This window comes from Paracoccidioides lutzii (assembly GCF_000150705.2).
Source record: "Paracoccidioides lutzii Pb01 unplaced genomic scaffold supercont2.3, whole genome shotgun sequence".
NCBI lineage: Eukaryota > Fungi > Ascomycota > Eurotiomycetes > Onygenales > Ajellomycetaceae > Paracoccidioides > Paracoccidioides lutzii.
The window spans coordinates 145,620-162,372 of record NW_015440949.1 but is presented as its reverse complement, the minus strand read 5'-3'; the positions used below and the strand labels follow the sequence as shown (position 1 = coordinate 162,372).

General features: G+C 46.3%; 6 protein-coding genes across 6 annotated transcripts; 4 read left to right on the top strand and 2 right to left on the bottom strand.

Annotated features, from left to right (window-relative positions):
• Positions 1–44: 44 nt before the first annotated feature.
• Positions 45–1,484, top strand: PAAG_01371 (glucosamine-6-phosphate isomerase; the record flags this gene model as incomplete). Its single annotated transcript, XM_015844328.1, has 4 exons — positions 45–66; positions 233–381; positions 451–996; positions 1,137–1,484. 4 exons carry the CDS (start codon positions 45–47, stop codon positions 1,482–1,484), a joined length of 1,065 nt encoding a protein of 354 aa, XP_015701236.1.
• A 923-nt stretch (positions 1,485–2,407) lies between these two features.
• On the bottom strand, positions 2,408–4,000 carry PAAG_01369 (betaine aldehyde dehydrogenase; the record flags this gene model as incomplete). Its single annotated transcript, XM_002796315.1, has 2 exons — positions 2,408–3,422; positions 3,516–4,000. 2 exons carry the CDS (start codon positions 3,998–4,000, stop codon positions 2,408–2,410), a joined length of 1,500 nt encoding a protein of 499 aa, XP_002796361.1.
• Positions 4,001–4,620: 620 nt separating this feature from the next.
• Positions 4,621–6,274, bottom strand: PAAG_01368 (benzoate 4-monooxygenase cytochrome P450; the record flags this gene model as incomplete). Its single annotated transcript, XM_015844327.1, has 3 exons — positions 4,621–4,815; positions 4,919–5,988; positions 6,058–6,274. 3 exons carry the CDS (start codon positions 6,272–6,274, stop codon positions 4,621–4,623), a joined length of 1,482 nt encoding a protein of 493 aa, XP_015701235.1.
• A 1,734-nt stretch (positions 6,275–8,008) lies between these two features.
• Positions 8,009–9,451, top strand: PAAG_01367 (hypothetical protein; the record flags this gene model as incomplete). Its single annotated transcript, XM_002796313.1, has 5 exons — positions 8,009–8,197; positions 8,256–8,292; positions 8,384–8,469; positions 8,545–8,921; positions 9,028–9,451. 5 exons carry the CDS (start codon positions 8,009–8,011, stop codon positions 9,449–9,451), a joined length of 1,113 nt encoding a protein of 370 aa, XP_002796359.1.
• Positions 9,452–11,900: 2,449 nt separating this feature from the next.
• PAAG_01365 (choline dehydrogenase) lies at positions 11,901–13,675 on the top strand (the record flags this gene model as incomplete). Its single annotated transcript, XM_002796311.2, has 2 exons — positions 11,901–12,147; positions 12,294–13,675. 2 exons carry the CDS (start codon positions 11,901–11,903, stop codon positions 13,673–13,675), a joined length of 1,629 nt encoding a protein of 542 aa, XP_002796357.1.
• Positions 13,676–15,403: 1,728 nt separating this feature from the next.
• PAAG_01364 (hypothetical protein) lies at positions 15,404–16,032 on the top strand (the record flags this gene model as incomplete). The annotated part of the gene is made up of 4 exons (XM_015844326.1): positions 15,404–15,668; positions 15,750–15,808; positions 15,929–15,937; positions 15,997–16,032. The coding sequence occupies 4 exons, from the start codon at positions 15,404–15,406 to the stop codon at positions 16,030–16,032; spliced, it is 369 nt and encodes a 122-aa protein (XP_015701234.1).
• Between the last annotated feature and the right edge of the window lie 721 nt (positions 16,033–16,753).

The following is a 16,753-nucleotide window of genomic DNA, read 5'->3' as shown; positions in this document are numbered from 1 at the left end:
TATATAACTATACCCGTCTTCTCTTTTGTTCATACATATCCTACATGTATGTTCCCCACTGCTATAGTAAATGGACGCCCCACTTTCTGCCTGTATCGATCCCGTATAGGAGATCTATATGGAAAATGTTATATACATCATTCATTCATTCATTCATTTCCAATGCATCCTGCAGCTACGTGCGTTTCATTGCCATATGGATTTTAACTGGCGTGTGTTGTCTTCCGTGTAGGCCGTATCAAACAATTCAACCCCACCGCAGATAGGCCATTTGTCCTAGGCCTACCGACCGGAAGCAGTCCAGAGGTCATCTACCGTATCCTGGTCCAACGGTATAAAGCTGGCGAAATCTCTTTCAGACATGTCATTACGTTTAACATGGTAGACAGATTCCCATCTAATATAAATAAACTATGAATGAAGCTGATTAACCCCTCTCTCCACCACCAGGACGAGTATGTGGGCCTTCCCCGCGATCACCCCGAAAGCTACCACAGCTTCATGTACAAGCACTTCTTCTCGCATGTCGACATCTCCCCAGCCAACATCAATATCCTAAATGGTAACGCACCAGACCTAGCCAAAGAATGTGCCGACTATGAAGCCAAAATACAAGCCGTGGGCGGCATCGAGCTATTCCTCGGCGGCGTGGGTGCAGACGGACACATCGCCTTCAACGAGCCTGGTAGCAGCCTCCACTCGCGTACTCGCGTCAAGACACTCGCATACGACACCATCCTGGCCAACTCGCGTTTCTTCGGCAACGATGTATCGAAGGTGCCACGCAGGTCGTTGACGGTTGGGATTCAGACGATCCTGGACGCACGTGAGGTAGTGATTGTGGCAACGGGCGTGCACAAGGCAACAGCGCTGCAGAAGGCGCTGGAGCGGGGTGTGAATCACATGTGGACGTTGTCAGCGCTGCAGCTGCATCCGCACCCACTTATTGTGGCGGATGAAGATGCGACGCTGGAGTTGAAAGTGAAAACTGTCAAGGTATGTATATGAATATATATATATATATATATATATGTATGTATGTATGTATGTATCTATATATCTCTATATGGATGCAAAGCTCCTAGTATGACACGTGATGGCAAACGTGTAGATTAACCAATTTTGCAAACTTTCAGTATTTCGTCAGCATAGAGCAGTCCGGAACAGATGCACGGACGCAGGGACCACCCCTAGTCCATCGCACGAAGCAATATACGCAGCCTTCCTCACGAGGCCTGACCCCGCCGCTCTCCTCTGACGAGCACGATGGAGCGACGCCGGAAAAGTCCACCGCGCTCAAGATCGATACCTCTGGTTTCCACGCTAATGGAAATAGGGAAGATGAACTGGACGAGTTAACTCCAGATAGTATGTCATCGCGCTTAAAGGATTCGGCCATTGTGGGGCTTGAAGAGACGATGATTGCTGCAGATGATTTGGTCTTTGATCGGATGCGGTCGAGAATTAATTCAGCTGAGACGTGAGGCATGACCCATAAGCCAAAAGGGCGCGTTGGAAAGAAAGGCCTGGAATTTTAATAACAATCCTGAGATCGTGATACTGCTACCACCGGATTCGCGGCTTCAGAGATATACATTCATTCACCAGAGAGGAAGACCACGAGCTCTGCCAGCAACCCTATCTAGGTGAGGGGAAGTATACACACACACACACACAGAGAGAGAGAGAGAGAGAGAGAGATCTAAGAAATTTCCACGATTTCATTAGCCGAATAACATTCACGGGATCTATATGGCATTCCTCATCTATCTCCAGTTTCTCCCCCTAACATCTTAACTTATTTCGATGACTGCATTCTGCGGACGGCCCATCCTATCAACCCGCGGAGGTTGTCTTTGCAGTTTCTTTTTCTCTTTTTCTATGTTTCTATATAAAGAAAGAGATTTTGTTGATTTATTTTCCATTCTTTCAATTTGCCACCTTCAGAGAATGTGTCAATTTGGATCCCACTTTTTTTTCACGCCTTACTTCTGTCTCCATAGTCAACTTTTCTTACCGTTTTCAGGCCTCTTAATTCAACCCTTTTGTTTATTGCGCCCATTCTCCCATGCGTGTATAGCGTTGACCAATCCTTTTTAAGATCTGCCTTGTTTATCAAGTTAAGCCATTTAATGTATCATACAGATCTAACAGTTAAAGAATATAAAGTCAAAATGCAGGATGCTGACCATTCAAGAGAGGGAGTTGCTTATTGGCGAATATGGGGAGTGTTCTGGAATCACTGCGGAGTATGCGTGTCCCCAGATCTCGTAGTTAACGAAGCGATTCGGTTATGCCGCCAGGGCTTCTCTGTCCCTTGAAAACGCATATTTGCCCGTATCCAGATCAGAAACCCCTTGCTAAAACCCACAACCTCTCTATCAAGCTTCCACAGTTCCTTTTTTGCTCAAAGCTTTGTAAACGCAGTCGCAACTCCGCCACTCATATCAACCAGGGTACTTTTATTCCGCACCCACGCCTCAAGACCTCTCCGCCCATTCTCAACCCCAACACCACTCTGTTTCCAACCGCCCACACTCATCTCTGCCGGACTTTCCCCCCATGAATTAATCCACGTGATTCCCGCCTCCAGTTGCGCAATCACTTTGTGCGCCATATTAAGATTCTGGGTAAAAACACCCGCCGCCAGGCCCAGTGGTGTATCATTTGCTCTCCTCACCGCCTCCTCGACTGTATCATATGTGAGGATCGACATGACAGGGCCGAAAATCTCCTCCTGCACGATCTTCATGTTATCCTCGCAGTTCGTGAAGATCGTAGGTGTGACCCAGTAGCCCTTCCGCAGTTTTTCGGGGACGCTGGGAGCTTGCAGACCACCGTAGAGGAGAGTGGCTTTATCCTTCTCGATGCCGTGGCGGATGTAGCTGATGACCTTCTCGTAGTGTGGGAGCGATACGAGCGGGCCGAAGTTCGTGTTTGGATCCATGAGGCAGCCAGCCCGGACATATTGCATCTTTTCTACTAGGCGGGTTTCGAAGGCAGATTTTAGGTTCTTCGGGACAAAGACACGGGTGCCGTTGGTGCATACTTGGCCTGTGCTGAAGAAGTTGGCCATCATGGCACCGTCAACGGCGTTCTCAATGTCTGCGTCTTGAAGAATGATGAGTGGACTTTTGCCGCCTAGTTCCATTGTAACATATTTCATGTTTCCGGCAGCGGAGCCGGCAACTTTCTTCCCTGTGGACACCTGGCCGGTAAATGAGACTTTGGCGATGGATGGGTGAGAGGTGAGGTATGCACCAACATCGCCTGCACCGTAGACGACGTTGAAGACGCCCGGGGGAAGACCAGCTTCTGTATATATTTGGGCGAGAATTAAGCCATGAAGGGGAGTGAATTCGCTAGGTTTGTAAACCATGGTGTTTCCAGCAGCGAGGCAAGGACCTGATTTCCAAAGTGCGCTGCGGGAATGGAAGAGAGATATTAGAACTTGTTCAATATATGTTGCATATATTTTCTGTCCCGCATATAGACTGGGGTCTCATCTTTCTTACATTTGAATAGGATAATTCCATGCACCGATACCAGCACAGACTCCCAGTGGTTCCTTTTTCGTATATACCCAAGCGCCCTCTCTCAGCTGCGTTGTTTCACCATTTAATCCGCCCCCGCCAACAAGGCTTGCAAAGTATTCTAGCACATCGGCACCTGTAACAACATCTACTGTGCTTGTCTCTGAATACGGTTTGCCCGTATCTTGTGTCTCGACCTTTGCAATTTCATCGTTTCTGGATCGAAGGATTCCCGCTGCTCTTAGGAGGACTCTGGTTCGCACAGCGGGGGGAGTCTGGGACCAAGCGGGGAAAGCTCTTCGGGCCGAGTCAATTGCCAAATCAACATCTCTGTTTGATGAAGATTCGATATCTGCTAGGACAGAGGCGTTGGAAGGGTCTATGGACTGGATCAATTTACCCGAGCTGGATTGTTGGACTTTTCCGTCATAATAGAGGCGTGGAGAAGAGTAAGGTGAGGGAGCCATATATATGTTAAGATGAAATTTGGCCCACACTCTCACGTCGCAAAGTTCTAGAGAATACTATCTAAGTAAAAACGCAGGGTCTATGTTCCGATGCTTCTTCGAAATTCTGTCTTTTCGAGTTGATGATGAAGCTATCGAGAAGGTTGGACTGTAACTGATCAAGTCACGTGGTATGATGTCGGATCAAAAATTTCTAACTCGTTTTGTGGGCGTAGAAAAGACACGGATGAGAGTTGTGCTTCGAGGCAATTTGGGCTAATACAGCATATGCAGTGGGGACATTGACATCAAATAACAATACAATATTACTTACGTGGACACATGTTCTTTTGCTTTGGGACCGTGATGACTGAAAAACAAGGCTAGCCTTTTAGTGATTCTTGAATGGTGGTTATAACTACTCACAAATCAATGAGAGATGAGAGACGACTAAACCAGGCTGTATACGGCACTGCACAGAGAGAAAGAAATGAAAAACCGACAACCGATCGCTCTGGAAGCAAAAGTGGAACCTTGAATTTCATGCGTAATTCATGAATTAAAAGCATGTGTCTTCCTGCATAACTAAACTAAAATTGTCATCTTCCTAACATCTGACTAACAAGGTTATATAGGGCTGTTTATCCCTTCTTATTCCTTTTCTGAATATAACATGGCCAGTTATGCGGAACCACCGTGAAGAAAGCCTTCCACGTCCACTCCTGTTCCGGGTTGGCTTGCCGGATATCATAGTCCCGCACGAGCGTTGCACAAATCTTATTCAGCTCAATTCGAGCAAGGTTCTGCCCGGGACATGAGGCATAACCCATCCCCCACTGTTAATCAATCCAACGAATATGGGTTAGCAAAAAACAAAGTTTGTTATTATTACTTTCCTCGTTGTCCATCCAATGATCGGCTAGGATAGAGGTTACTTACGGGGATGAAATATTTCGCAAGGTGCAATGCATCCTCACCCAGCCACCGGTCTGGGTTGAACTCGCGGGCATCTGGACCCCAAGTCTCCTTCGAGTAGTGCATAACCCAGATGTTGACCGACACAATGGTTCCCTGAGGAATGGTCCGGTCACCAAAAGTTATGCCACCTTCGGGCGCAATACGTGGCAAACCCATAGATGCCGGCCCAAAAATCCGGAGGGCCTCTTTGATACACGCCTGCAAGAATGGCAAGTTCTGCGCATCCGTGTACCTGACAACACGGTCGTTGATACCTGCTGCATCAATCTCAGCCCTCGCGCGCTTCCAGGCATTTGGATGACGGATCATGAAGTACACAAACGCTTGCAGCGCCGTAGAAACAGTTTCATTGCCCGCAGCGACAGCGTTGAATGCGGCGCTGTGAATTTCGTGCAACTGCATGCGGTCAGGATGTTGCTGGAGCATGCGAAACCAATGGGCTACGGCATCCATACGAGCATCTGGGTTCTTCTGACGCTCCTTAATGGCCGTCATGGCCGTGTCAATAAGGTGACCCCAAGGCGTAATGTTCAGCCAGGTGATGACGGGGTTGCTGAGGAAGAGAATGTGGAACCATCGGAAGAAACCAGCGACGGAGACGTAGGCAGCCTGGGGATGTGCATTGGCGATCGTATTGTTGATGTCGCGGCCTGCACGCGAGAAGCCGAACTGCGTGGAGAAAACCGCCTCACCGACAACATCAGAGGTGGTGAAGGTAAAATATTGGTCGAGATTGATTAGACTACCGGAGGCAGAAAACTTGTCCAGCCAGCCCAGAAGCAACTCGATTGTTTTGCTAATGCTGTCCTCGTTATGCAGCAGGTTGGAGAGTGTGTACGCAGGCGCGAGATGTTTGGACAAATCCATCTTCACCTTGGGATCCGTGGCGGACATGGGATTCTCGAAGCGACCATCCGGGAAGGCGATAACTTTGTACCAGCTGCCCTTGTGAAGCGGTGCCCCAAGGATCTTCCTGATGGCTTCAGGATGGCTGACACTCACCTCATTATGCGCCACGCGAACAAAGTGTCCTGGTTTTCCGCATTTCGGTTAGCGGAATTATATTGGTCCTAATAGCAAGATATGGAGAGCAAACATACCGTGCGTGTCATGTAAGCGAATAAGTTCTAGGTTCTGGTCTCCTTTCAGAATGCGCAGAATATGCCACAGCCGAGTGAAGCTGGCTGTAAATGGACCTGGAATGTCGCTGATTGGGGAAAAATATCGACGCCAGAGACAAAGTGTCAGGGCAGCAACTCCAAGCAGGCCAGTAATCTGCAGCCCACCCAAACCTGTGAGCTCCTTCAAACCTGCCATGACTTCCGAAATCGATGGCAAGGGTTTGGATGGGATTGATGAAGGGTTGCGGGGTTGGGACTCTCTGACATATTATCCTTCTTGAGTTCAATGTCAGCTCTGTGATTTGTTGGTCGCTGATCAACTGGCGCATGGTTCCCGTCTCGCGAGGGGAAAGTGTGGGCACAGTGCTATATAGCAAGACGCGATTTTTTCAAAAACGTCAATGCGCACAACATTTGGGATAAGCTGCGTTATTTCATCCCGTAGCTCTGTTTTTGGCCTCTGGGCAAGTTTAGTTTACGTTGGTGAGCTAGCTGCCTTGTGGCCAATAGAAAAGCCTCTGGTGGAGCCTTTTCATTAAATAAACGGTGCTCCGTTTCTTCAGCACGTTCTTCCCCGCAGTTTTACCTCCGTATTTTGAGTGTTACAGATTTCCACCGTCAGAGAAATCCTATTTCCTCTATTTTCTAAGTTTCGCAATTATTGCTCCTTTTCTATCTTCTCTACAATGAGCTGAAGAGGTCCATCAAGCCTCGACCCGAAACTTGATATAAAGTTTCAACGGCCTCTTCCAACTACGGGAGCGCAACTGTTACGTGCCAATTGGAATGCTAGCCCTGTTCCCGAAGTCCCGAAGTCCACCACTAGCATACGCTTCCTTCAGTTTTAAGTTATTAGCTTGTTCAATCCTTCATTTTGACGCTTGTCTGCCACTCTTGGCGGATCTAACCAATGGGATGAGCAGCTCATAAATCCTCTGAGGGCCCGGCGTTGACAGGGATAAACATAACCCAAGATTTTCCACAATTTTCTTCCAGAAATTCTCGTTGACGAAAAACTGACCGTTGATAATCAATATGTTCAAAGTGTCCCGAAGAATAATGAGATGCACTTCAAATGATTACTGTTATTTAGCGCCATTTTCTATAATGATATGCCCCCTTTTGTCTTCGTGATGTGATTTCACTTTGCTGGCTTGAAATCTTGACACAAGAACCGGCATTTCCTTGGCGTCTTTTAGTGATTAATTTTTAGGCCGGGCAGACGCCTCAAAAACCTTGCAGGGAGAAAAATGTCCCTAAATCAGCCCACAATTTCTTGAGAAGTTTCAAACGGCTCATCATTCCTCTCCTCTGCGTGCGGATGGCACAACTGTTGAACTTTTTGAAGGAATAATGAGTGGGCATGACCGAATATCGGATGTCCTGCTTCTTCTCCCAGGCTCCCTTTTAAGAGTTGTCATTCTCACATGTTTTGTACTTGACTCTGATTATTATCAATACCATGACTACTCCCAGCTGCATATGGAGGCTTTGCCATAATTTCACCAGTTCATGTGAAGCTAAGTTGAAACAGCAGCGGTGGGGCCGCCTGGTTTTGTGTGGAGTGTGCTCTACTCGTCCCCTGAAAGCCTGACAGGACTTCCGCAAAATCGCCAATTGGTGATAATCCTGAACAAAAGCTATCGTGGATCTGCGGGATCCAAACCAGTTTGGATCTACATATCCCTGTCCGTTTGCCTTCATGAGGATTGGGAACTCACCCGTCTGCTAACCCAAGGTCGCGGGCCGTAAACAGACGGATTCCAAGCCTATCACATCTATTTCGGCCTGACTGAGTTGCAACTTCTCCCTAAATAAAACCCAAAGGCAGTTCCTACATGACCTCCAGCGGTTGTGTGCCTCTACCTTTTCTTAATCTTGTTTTACGTGCAACACCATTCTCAAGAATCCTTCCACATATTCTCCCTCCATGGACAAACTTCCACCACCAACCAAGGCGCCGCCTTTTCCCATCGTGACCGCCGATCAGAAAGCCGTTCTAGGCGTAGCAATCGCGTTTAGTATTACTCCGGCATTGGCTGTCTCGCTACGGCTTCTCGCTCGGCGCATCGCTCACAGAGCTTTAGATGCAAGTGACTACTGTATCATTGCTGCATGTGTGAGTTATGTGACCACTTCTGTTTATCAGTAACCTTGTCTTGCTAATACAAGGGTAGATATTCTCAGTGACATTAGAATCAGTCAGTATAACGGGTAAGTGGCATGCTAATTATCTGAGTTCTCATACCGTATTTAAAATCATGTCTCAACACCGGAGGAAATCTTCTAACGAGTCCGAGGATAGGTGTTATTCAATGTGGCATTGGCTATGGACATACGACGAAAGTCCTCATGGAGTACGGAATGGAGCCCATTACCAAGCTTTTGAAGGTAGGGAGATCCCCTCTTTCCGATACCCTTGGAAAACACGACGAACCCTGCAACACCAACTAATGCCACATCCAGCTTCTCATCCCGCTTCAGTTTCTGTGGGCGCTCAGCCTCAGCTTCTGTAAGGTGTCCATTCTCTTGCTCTACGCCAGAGTATTCGCGGTCCCTATCGTCATCTGGGTAGGTAGAGGTGCCATGGTATTCATCATCTCATGGGCAATTGCAACCATTGTTGCGGGATGCCTTATTTGCCGGCCTTTCGCCTTCAACTGGGACCAGACAATCCCTGGAGGCAAATGCAGCGACCAAGTCCTCTCCTTCACCATAACCGGTGTTTTCAACCTAGTCACCGATGTATTGGTTCTTCTCCTGCCATTGCCATACCTCTTCAAGCTACAGATGCAATTATACAAGAAACTCGTCTTGATGGGTGTCTTCAGCATTGGACTTTTGTATGTCTCTCTTCTCCCTTCCTGTGTCCTTCAGAGCGCAACCAAAATATTACATCCCGGTCTTATCTTCCGACTTACCATAAAAAAAAATTTTTTTAAAAAAAAGAACATGCGTCGTCAGTGCCATTCGCATCCGCACTCTCTCCTCCATGGACTTCGAAGACATCACCTACTCCCTCCCATCCGCCAATATCTTTTCCGGCCTCGAACCAAGCGTAGCCATAACGCTCTCGTGCATTCCACTCCTACGACCCTTGCTAAGGCGCGGCAACTACTCAAACAATGGCACTCCGGTCTATCAATCCACCGTTCCCTCAAAAAGCCCAGGCCTTGACGGCTGCGGATTCGAGCAGCTCAACGACAACAACTCACAGTATCAATTAAGACCAGTGGCCGGAAAACACTATGCGGAGGTTAGTGGACCGAATAAACAAGTGTCAAGCTCGCGTGGAAGCAGCGACGTGGAAGCCAGTGAGGCTATGGGCATTACTGTTCAGGAAGACTGGCAAGTTGCTACGGATAGACGATAGAATTGGGACTTTGAGCTGGAGAACTCTTATGACTTTATTGTCGTCCGTGGATTCTTTTGGTGCTCATAGACCCCATTTCATTTCCCTCTATGCTGTATTGAATGCAATATATTTATCTCCATCTCGTCGGCTAGACTGGCGTTCTATGTTCTATTCTCTAATACATATGTATCTATGACTGTATTGTGACGCTTAAGTATCGAAAACCAAAACTTCGTAGATTTCAATTGGAAATATCGTGTATATATTTACTTTTATGTGCTCACTATGAAGAAATGCTGAGTGGAATATTTCAATCTCTGGCACCCTTTACAACGAATAATTGACAACTGTAATTGTTCTTTTCAATTCAAGATTGGAGGTATCAGAACTCCCTTTTCTCACACGATTTTAGATGAAAATGAGGGTCATCGATAGCTCATGTCAGCTAAATTACATAGGTACAAGAATCAATGTTCTAACATGTGAAGGTTCGACAGAAGGTGACTTGCGCTCCCATGGACGTGACTATGCATTGCCAAGTACCCGCTCCACTCACCTCAGCCAATAGGATGTCCCTTCCTGATAGGGCTAAGGTTTAAACCGCGGTAATTTGGCGCCAAGAAACATAGTTCTGATGAGTCAGCATGGCAACTTCCACGACTCCGAACTTTGTCTAACTTTCAGATGCAAAAATTTGACGTTTAAATCCGCCCGGTCGAAGGGAATGGAATGAAGGCGTGATGCCTGCTAGTTGCGGAGGTGTGGAGCCGTTGATCTTTACACCGCAATTGGAATAATATGAGCGGACGAATCAATAAGAGATACCCGACCGATACTATACCCATGTCTCTAGCACTAATGCAGCCCGTCCTAGCGATCTTCTCCCTCAGAAGATACCGATAACCCAGCACGCAACAATATACCGTCCCGATATTTATAGCAAGGAATAAGCAGCTGGAATATCCATCCATATCTCATCACAAGTTGCTTCTCAAACAACAGCTATTTGACTTCCCAAGAAGACTGATAAGACCAGAGAATGGTTATTGAGATTTCAAAATGTATAACTATCATATGCCACAGCCATTGCTACCCCAACTGTCTGGTTTCGACACAGTCGACTATCTCCTTGGGTAATGTCAAATTTGTCAATACACACTACGACCCACAGCTTGAATATCCATATAAGATATCTAGGCTTTGTAAGATCTCTAAGCAATATAGCAGGGAGTGATGGAGATGATAGGAGGTCTTTCGAGCATCACTGAAGTCAAATTGTTTGATGTCCTCAACTACTTTGCAATTGCAAAATTCAGACACAATCCAGCAGAAACTGGAAGCTCACATGCCTCCATCTTCACAACATCACGACAGGGGGCCCTGTCACCCCTCAGCTGGAAAGCCGAGTGCTTGTTGACATACAATTGCAAGTCGTCATGCCAATTCTAGCGTACTCTGGAGTCTTGACATAATGCACAACTTTCAGATCACATGTGTTTTGTGCGTCTCACCGATAGAAATCCGTGGACAGTTTGAAAATGAAAGCGAAGAATTTCAAATGCTTCATAAACAGCCATGATACAGTGCATTAATATGGCACTCAAACGGACCTATCTTAACGGGCTGGGGTATTCATCGAACCCACGTTACCTAACTAAATCATGATATAATGTGATCTATCGGAAATTAGAGCATCTACGATGAGTCCACGAACTTCAACCCAACGGGCGAACTCTTCTTGGTAGATCTTAATGTCACCATCGCTCTGCTACTTGTTGCCACTGGCCTCGCATTTATTCCCTCACAGAAAACAGAAAGTTGTAGGAACAAGACAGGTTAGGAAACTATTTAATGAAAAAGAATTGAGAAAATTGAATAAAGTGGAAAGACATGAAGAATCACAAAAAACTTTTTTTTTTCTTTTTTTTGAAAAGTTTGATTATTCAGTTCCTGGGGAAAAGTGTGTTTGTGGAACTGATTAATAGTTAAAAAATCTTGACATGTTGGGTCATAACCTTTGGTTCTATTATTGGAGCATAGCGATTCTAGATTTTCCACTCCTCAAAGTTGGTCGACCAACCATATTCCCTGCGTTTGGTCGATCCGGAATTTTGAATAAAAATTCTTTTGGAATTTCGACTTGTTCCTTGGCGAGTTTCTATTAAAGGGCAATTTCCTTCTTTTTTCAACGTCTCTTTATTAGATATTCTTTATGCGATCATTTTATCCGCAGAGAGTGAAGCTTGTCGTTCGACGAAGAGCGCTGTATCAATTACACGAGTCATACAAAGAGATCATCATTGACGATTCAGCAAATCAAGCAAGGTTATTTCCTTTCCCACTTTAGTTTCCTCTATCGTCGAGTAGTGAAGTCCTTCAACAAGACCTCCTTCTCCCATCTTGAGACCTGTTCAACACGAGTATCAAAGAAGTATAGATAAAGAAAGAAAAAGAATAGGCTGAAAATATGGCAACAACAACATATATTCCTGCCGCTGATGTCAACAGCTATGACTATGTTATTGTCGGTGGAGGAACAGCAGGGTGTGTAATCGCCAGCAGGCTGGCCGAATATCTGCCACGGATGAAGATCCTCGTAATCGAGGCTGGCCCCAGCGATTTCAAAGATGACAGAATACTCTTGCTCAAGGATTGGCTCAAATTGCTGGGAGGACAGTTTGATTATGATTATCCAACGACTGATCAGCCGATGGGTACGTTTTTTCTCCCTCTTTTGCTGTTGCTAACGGTTCTGCAACTCAGCCAACTGTGATGACCTAAATGGTCCATCAAATCGACAGCACCCTCTCCGACTTTCTCATGGTGCTTACTTTTCGTCTTTTCATTTTCTTGGTTGTAGGAAATAGCTATATTCGGCATTCACGGGCCAAGGTGCTTGGTGGCTGCTCCAGTCATAATACCCTGATCTCCTTCCGCCCCTTTGAATATGATTGCAAGCTGTGGGAGAGCATGGGTTGTAAGGGCTGGGACTTCGAAACCTTTACCCGCGTTTTGGATAACCTTCGCACGACTATCCAACCTGTACACGCTCGGCACCGGAACCAGCTATGCAAGGATTGGGTGAAAGCTTGCTCTACTGCTCTGCATGTCCCTATCATTGAAGACTTTAATAAGGAAATCCGCTCCAAGGGGAAACTGGCAGAGGGCGTTGGCTTCTTCTCCGTTGCCTACAATCCTGATGATGGGCGTAGGAGCAGTGCAAGCGTTGCGTACATCCATCCTATGCTTCGTGGAGAGGAAAAACATCCAAACTTGACTATTTTGACAGATACTTGGGTCTCTCGGGTCAATGTTGCGGATGATACCGTTACAGGAGTCAACATTACCCTCCAATCTGGAGAGAAATTGACCGTCAATCCTAGAAGGGAGACCATCCTTTGTGCTGGATCAGTAGATACCCCTCGATTGCTTCTGTTATCTGGAATTGGCCCCCGGGAGCAACTGTCCTCTCTCTCAATCCCCGTGGTGAAGGACATCCCCGGTGTAGGCGAGAATCTTCTTGATCACCCAGAAACAATCATCATCTGGGAACTTAACCAACCCGTTCCTCCCAACCAAACCACCATGGACTCCGACGCAGGCATTTTCCTCCGCCGTGAACCTTCCAACTCAGCTGGCTTTGACGGCGATGCTGCAGATGTCATGATGCACTGCTACCAAATTCCATTCTGCGTCAACACTGAGCGTCTCGGGTACGACGTTCCCATAGATGCCTTCTGCATGACACCCAATATCCCCCGCCCACGCTCCAGGGGTCGACTCTATCTCACCTCGTCCGATCCAAACGTGAAGCCCGCGCTTGATTTCCGCTACTTCACCGATCCAGAAGGTTACGACGCCGCGACCATCGTTGCTGGGTTGAAGGCGGCGCGTAAAGTCGCACAGCAATCCCCATTTAAAGAATGGATTAGGCGAGAGGTTGCACCCGGTCCCAACGTAACGACTGACGAGCAGCTGAGCGAGTACGGGAGGCGTGCTGCCCACACTGTTTACCATCCTGCTGGAACAACGAAGATGGGCGATGTTCAGAATGACCCACTTGCTGTGGTTGATCCGCAGCTGAAGATTAGGGGGCTGAAGAAAGTCCGCATTGCGGATGCTGGCGTCTTCCCTACCATGGTAACCATCAACCCGATGTTGACGGTGCTGGCTATTGGTGAGCGTGCGGCGGAGCTTATTGCGGAGGAAGCGGGATGGAGGAGACACGTTCCTAAACTATGATGATTCTTTTAAAGGGCTGTATACATAACGCTGGCACTCACATTGCGTTTTTGGATTCCTTTTTTAACTTCCATATCTACAAACGAAATCTTTTCAAATGTTTCGCAGATTGCTTGGCTGATTGGGAGGAGTCGTTATACTTACTCTCATCCCGTCTTAATAACCATATATATATTTTTATATTGCTGCGCATGTTGTCGTTCGCAGCAGAGCGGGATCGCAAAGAGTATTTGGGCCAATGCTGGATGGGAAGATTCTTGTTATAATACTTTTGCGAACATCTGTAAGGTACATAGGCATAAGAGAGAAATTATCTGGTGGCTTTTCTTTTTCCTTTCTCACGCCTATTACCCCCCATCGCAGTGGCAAAGCCGGAACGGCTGACGAAAGCGTTTTAAATGTATCGGCACCACAGCCCTTGCCGAAAATGCTGACTGTTATATACAGGTCGGACCCTCCAGCACGTGACCCCCCTTCCACGGTGTATGGTCGTTCTCGTAGTTAGCAACCTTTGCAGTGAACCAAGCCTGCCATTTGGTCAGGTTATTCCACGTTATTCTAGAGATTGTGAGTTTCTGGGCTTGAAAGTGTGTGGTCTGCTAGCTCGACTTCCAGAGCTGTTTATGACCACGGCCTCGTCCTATCACTAAATGCGGGGAGCATTATATATGAAACGCAAGTATACCATTCAACTATCCAGAGACTATTCAGCACAAGTCTCCTTTTTGCAAGAGGTGATGGGTATAATTTTCTCTGCCTTGCCGCATGAAAATCCATCGACATAGCGTTCGGTCATATCCTCCGGAGGCATGATCAAAGAAAAAAAAAAAAAAAAAAAAAAAAAAGGAAAAAGAAAAAGAAAAAGAAAAAGAAAAGAAAAGAAACGAAAAAAACCGTTAGATTTCTTTGCTTAACACGGCATGAAACCTGTCAGAAACTGGAGTCAACCACTCACCAGGTTTGTTTCGATCTCAGCCATCCACTAATCAGCAGGCATGTTGACACGAATGCAGGTACCTCATGCACGGTTAGTTCAATTAGCAATGCGGGCCGGTTTGTCCAACCTAGGGGTTCTTATGGGTTTATTGGTTTCTACCATAGTCCCTGAAACATGTATATCGAACTCGAACTCGTTCAAACTCCGCTATGTGCAATCAAAGTGCGGCCCCTGATGAACGGTACACATCAGACGGTTCATGCTTACCTGAGCGATGTATACCTGTTCTTATTCAAACCCAGTCAGAACATCGAAATAACGAACCTATACTGTTCACTGGTCGCGGTACATTGGTTGAGATCATGTTGAAAGCTTCAGAATTGGGGAACTGGGCCGTTTCCTAGAGCTTCTGACCATGTGGCACCCAACACCAACACGAAACCCTTTTTGCAGAACGAGAGAGCTCCCAGGGCAATGCTCTACTGTCTATTCACGGCATCATTGTTAACTTTGCTCTCAAAATCAAGCCTCCGTTCCGGGAGGGGAATTACTATTATAAACCTCTTGACACTTTCTTTTCCCTCCCTCTCTCTGCTTTATCCTTCGGGACTAAAAGCAAAACAAAGCATTTTGTCATTAATGCAATGAAACACAACTCCCCACTCTCATTCATTCCCCGACCCCTCCTCTCCTCCCCAGATACACCACACCAACTACTCCTTAACAAAACATCCTAGAGCTACTCGTCCTCCTCCCTCACAACGACCAATCCCATCACACCTCCCGCAAACATGAAGCTCCAATTCCTCATCTCCGCCTTCGCCTTTATCAGCAGTATCGTCAACGCCGTCGCCCTGCCTCCATCCCATCAGCCCGGTGACATGCCTGACCCCCTCGCCATCCGCGATGGCAGGCCCAGCGGCGCAAACTGCAATTCTGTCCCACAATGCTGCAAGGCCACCCACTCCAGTGAGGACAGGTTGGTCATCCAGGGACTGAAGTTGTTCGGGTTAGATCAGGAGGCCGGGAAGAGCAAGGGCTCTGTTGCCACCCAGTGTAAGTTTCGATGCCACTTCTTTACTGAATATAGGAGGATTGCGCTGACCGGAGAGATGTTTAAATTGGAAAATAAAACAGGCAAACAGATAAATGAAGAATTAAACCTCGATCTAATTAATGGATGCAACTCTAATGCTGTATGCTGCGCTGATAACAAAATGGTAAGTTTCTCATTTACTTATACATGACATATAGATATCCCGTTTGCATTTTGCGCATATACTTTCGGTACCGTATAACTAACTCTGCCTCAACAGAACGGCCTTGTATCTCTCGGCTGCATCCCCATCACACTCAATATATTAAATCAACTTCCATTCTGCAGTCGAAAGGGCCCGCGTTTGACTTGTTCATTGACTAGGCGGGGAACTTTTTTCAAGATGGGAGAGAGTCAAAAGAAGGAGTGAGAGATTTGTTTTGATTTTTTTTTTTTTTTTTTTTTTTTTTTTTTTATTTTCTTCGTTTTCCAGGTCTATTTTGTATTGAGCACGTGCATCGAACGGTCAACTCACGAATATCAGGTGAGATGACATGGATACATCATTGCTTACGGCAGACACACATTCTTATTTTGTTAAAACTAACGTTAGCTTCGCTTTACTATATTATTTGAATTGTCAATTTGCATTGTGAAAACTTATCTTTTTTAATGCTGGTGATAAAGGAGGAGGAGCTATATATAGTACAGCACTTCATGGAGGGTAGCAGTGAGAAAAAGGGGCGAACCAGACAAAAAAATTGACACAACTCAAAACAGAGCTGAAACCAACCAGAATAACCTGTAACAAATATAACTCCATATTATGCAGAATGAAATGAGGAAACATGGCAATGCCTGGTATCTGAAGTATCTCTATACATAGTATTCAATCTGTTATATCCATAGTCATGCAGTATAATAACAAATGCAAGTCACAAGTGATGAATGCATGAAGAAAAAGCAAGCAAGCAAGGAGATGTACAGGCTGTCAATGTCAGTTGCAAGAAGGGAATATCTTCGCTTTTTGGAAAAGAGAGAAAGAAAAAAAAAAAAGGCAATCGAAGCATGCACATCAACCGCTCCACCCCGTATCTCTTTCCAT